Source organism: Nanorana parkeri, unplaced genomic scaffold (genome assembly GCF_000935625.1).
Source record: "Nanorana parkeri isolate BGI_ZX_2015 unplaced genomic scaffold, ASM93562v1 scaffold39, whole genome shotgun sequence".
In the NCBI taxonomy this organism is placed as follows: Eukaryota; Metazoa; Chordata; class Amphibia; order Anura; family Dicroglossidae; genus Nanorana; species Nanorana parkeri.
Window position 1 is genome coordinate 209780 of NW_017306307.1, and position 4326 is coordinate 214105.

Here is a 4326-nt window from a genome sequence, read left to right on the forward strand (position 1 = left end):
CTGCATTGTACGTTAGGACGCCAAGGGCCCATCCACAACTGGGAGCGTCAGGAAGAAAAGGAAAGTGCCGGCTGCCGGGGATAAGGTAAGTAAAATTCCTTCTTCCTTGCATCCTAGGCAAAAATTAGCATTTAACCCTTGCAGTGCAGGGTAAACCCCACTACAGTAGTATCCTTTCTTTTCCCCAGAGTTTCAGCTCCCTTCACTCTATGCGACCAGCCGCCGAAGCCTCTTCTCTAAGGCGATCCCAGGCCGGCTGTCTCATTCTGACATCATCTAGTATAATGCAGGGTGAATAGCCCTGCATTGTACAAAGACTCCATGGACCCACCTGCAACTCAGAACGTCAGGAAGAAAAGGAGAGCTCCGGCTGCCGGGGGGAGCAAGGAAAAGGGTAAGTAAGAGTCATTTTTCCTTGCATACTAGGCAAAAACAACCATTTCATTCTTGCAGTGTGTGGGGAACCCCCCTTCAATGTTATTTTTTTTCAGCTCTAAGGACTCCAAGGACCCAACCGCAACTCGGAACGTCGTGAAGAAAAGGAGAGCTCTGGCTGCCGGGGGGAGACCAGGAAAAGGTAAGTAAAAGTCCTTTTTCCTTGCACTTAGGCAAAAACAAGCATTTAATTCTTGCAGTGTGGGGGGAACCCCCTCCAAGGGTAATATGTTTTTAGCTCTAAAAATATTGCAATGCCACATTATAGCTTCAATGCGATTTTAGTGACAGGGCTTCATGTAGACCGTAGATGTCACCTAGCCATCCCCAATTATGTCATTTTTCCAGGTCCTTTTGCAGGTGGATTAAGCTCCAGCCTGAGAGAGCCCACCCAGATAAGATCTGTGTCACAGAGCAGCAGGAGGAAATGCGCTGCAATGTTCTCTAATGAGAAAATTGCTGAAACTTTTCACATTCCAGCAGCAGCAGCAGCTCAGGTGATGGAGGGGAAGAGGACGATACGCTTTGCTTAAGTTTTCCATTGAGGAGGAACACACACAGGGTGCTTCTCCTCTTAGCCACATGCAGTGCTAGTTAGAGGCTACTGTCTTGACACATTCTTTTTATGACAGTTTGTAAAGGGCTTTTCCCTCCCTGCTCATTTCTTATCTGCTGCTTCCCCTCCTACTGGAAAAGTGGCTTTTTGCTCCTCCTCTGATTTCCTCCCCATTCAGCAATCAGTCAGGGAGAGTGGATGTGAGCATTGACTGGGCTCAAGCTGAAGCAGCAGCAGCATCACCATCCTCCCTGGGACTGTAGGAGAGAGGACCCCCCTCCCACCTCTCTTGTCCCCTCTCTTGTCTCTGCTCTCCCCTCCATCCCCTCTCCCCCACCTCTCTCTGCATTCTCATCCCTGCCACCCTCCCACCTCTCACTGTCCCTCTTGTCTCTTCTCCAGTCCCTCTACTTGCTCTTCTCCCCTCTCTCTCTTCTTCTCCATCCGGGCATCACATCATCTGACTCTCAGTCGCAAGACATCGATCGCCTCTTCTATGAGACAAACCAATTGATCTGTCACTGGTGTACCTGGACCAAGTACAGTCAGCATGTCCCGAAGGAAACAGAGCAAACCCAGGCAAATCAAACGTGAGTGCCACGCTCTCTATATATACTGTATATATATGTGTGTGTTTGTGTGTGTGATGTACTGTCAACCAGCCAGGGTGAAGTTCTGTACGAATTGCAGACTTGCACTCAACTATTCAGATGCCCTTAGGCACATTGAGAAGGAATATGCTGTGTGCTTGCTAGCTGTCTCTTGTTTTCCTGGGACAGTTGCTGCATTTGTCCCTGGAAACATCCCAGATTTTCAGCATGGATGAACTTCTTGATTAAAAAAAAAACAAAAAAATGTTGTTTCTTTTTGTAAGATTTTTACATTCGGAACTTAGTATCCAATCATATCTTATTTTAATTGTAGACCAAAGTGATACAGTAATTATATTTTTCTAATCATATTTAGCAAATATGTCATGATGGGATTATGATTGAGTGTTGCTGCAAGCTGCTGGTTTGAATAACTAGGCTCGGAAATTAAGTATCCCTGGAAATGAGAACATTTGAGGAACTGTGCAGAGGTTAGCTCGCCCGAGTTCCCAGGAGCCGTCCTGGCATTTTTGTTAGAGTTTGTCCCTGGAAATTTCACAATAAATATCTGCTGATTTGGGGGTTGCTGGGATCGGATCATACTATTTTATAGATGTAAACTTTGATTTCCAGTATCAGGAGTTTTCTCTGGTTTTATAATTCCTGCAGAATTTTTGTTTATGAGTTGGAAAAGTGACTTTTTACAGATTTTTGAAAAAATTACAATTATTTAGATCATTTTTGTTAAAAGTTTTATTACTAAATAGGGAAGAGTTTAAAAGAGGGACATTTATCATGTGAAATATGTAGAACATTTTATAGAATTTTAGAAAATGATTTAGCGTGCCGCTTCCCTCCAAGACAGCAAGCTTAAGGAGCAAAGTGTCCCTGGAAAGGATTTAAAAATGTTGGCACCTATGCTGCTAGAACAGTGTTCATACTGCCCAGGCACCATCAGTCTCTATCTGCCTGATTAGGACTCTTGAGCTGTCAGCTGGAGAGGCCAATGGATGAGGTCACTCACATTGCAATTGATGGACTTGCATCTGTGCAGACCTTTAACTCCAGGCAGTATTTGTAGTCCATGGCCTGACTTTTATACACTCCCAGTCCCCAGTGTATACAGATGTCCTCTTTGACATAACTTTACCCAAGTTCATTAACTGGGTTCCAATGTTCATGTTAATCGGCGTTGTTTTTTGGGGTGTGCCAATTTTACGCTTTCTTCATCGAGAAAAATTGGGCACAAAATGGGACTAACGCCTATTTTAATGCCAAGTCCTTTTCTTTTACTTTTTAGGACTTTTTATGTAGGCGCACTACGCTCATAATGCATATTAAAAGTCAATTTATTTATGTATGACTTTATCTATCAATTAGGCAAGACTTTTCCCAACTTGAGTATGATCAATTTTACTTTCTTTTTCCATCTTTCTTTCTTTCTTTCTTTCTTTCTTTCTTTCTTTCTTTCTTTCTTTCTTTCTTTCTTTCTTTCCTTCTTTCCTTCTTTCCTTCTCTCTTTCTCTCTTTTTTTTTTCTTTCTTTCAACCTATGAAACCTTACTGCATTAATTAATTAGCTACAGTTCCCATGACCGTAGCTGCATCTTCATCACTAAACACTTGCTTCCAAGTAATCCTCATGTCACCCCACTGAGCTGCTTCATAGCATTTTCCTATTGATTTTTCTTTGCTCTAATTGCACTGGTATAGCTAATTTGCAATGACTTTTATGGACTCTCTAAAACACTTATTTAAGTAATATCCATCTTACAGCCCTGTACTGCATGTAATTGTAAATTGTAATCATTTTTTTTTCAGTTCTGCCTTTTAAGCCATTACAATTTCTGCTCTTTTTATTTTTTATTTAAGCCAATTTATATTTAATACGCAAATGTTACAAAGCAAGTTTGTCTAATTGTGCATATGTTGCTATTGTCTTGCGTTGTCTCAACATTTTGTATGCTGATAAGAACTTTGTAAATATGTCCTGCTCTGCTCAGTGTTGTTTTTCTGTCTGCCTTATTTCATTGTTTGTACTTTTTTTTTTGGTGTGTGTGTATTGCCTGTGTATTGTGAATGTGCCATTTCATTGTAAAGGCTGGCAAATGGATTGTTAATAACTATTAACATTAATTGCTCAGTGGAACGCTGAGCAGTTGATTGGCCTTTTATCAAATGTGTTGTGTTGTGTTTATATTTTGGTTTATTCTTTCAATGATCAGAGACAACAGTGTATTTACAAATATATATATATATATATATATATATATATGAGAGAGACTTATGTCAAAATCTGGCATTGTTGATTCGATAAGGTTGATGGCATTAGTTACACAGTATCGCACGCTGATAATTAAGAAAGCATTACTGATCAGCAATGTGACATCCATGCTTAAGTGTAACATGTTTTATGTAATCACTTACGTCCTCCTTCTTTTATTCTATATACAGTGTAGGCTGGCATTTAATGTAGTAAACGGGTCATCTAATATGTAATAGAGATACAGTATGTGTGGTGTGCATTAGGTTCTATTTCTTGCTTATGTTGTGAGTCCAACATTGCAACTGCATGGAGAAAAGTATACTACAGAGGCCTAAGTAACCATTGCAAGTTTTACAAGGCTTGAGGGACGGGACAGCTTTGCAAAAGCTGCAGTGTGTGTATTTATACATATGTGCAATGACACTACCATGTCATATGCTGCATGAAGTGGCTATTTGTATGTGTGATGGGTTGAAAGGG

The 4326-nt window shown here is 40.8% G+C and overlaps 1 protein-coding gene across 2 annotated transcripts in view; it reads left to right on the forward strand.

Annotated features, from left to right (window-relative positions):
- Positions 1-1185: 1185 nt before the first annotated feature.
- The window catches only part of ZFPM2 (zinc finger protein, FOG family member 2), a 341648-nt gene continuing 338507 nt past the window's right edge, over positions 1186-4326 (forward strand). For both annotated transcript variants that reach the window (XM_018570969.1, XM_018570976.1), the window contains exon 1: positions 1186-1581. In XM_018570969.1, the coding sequence (XP_018426471.1) occupies positions 1542-1581 (40 nt within the window). In that variant the 5' untranslated portion in view covers positions 1186-1541. The remainder of the gene's footprint in view (positions 1582-4326) is intronic.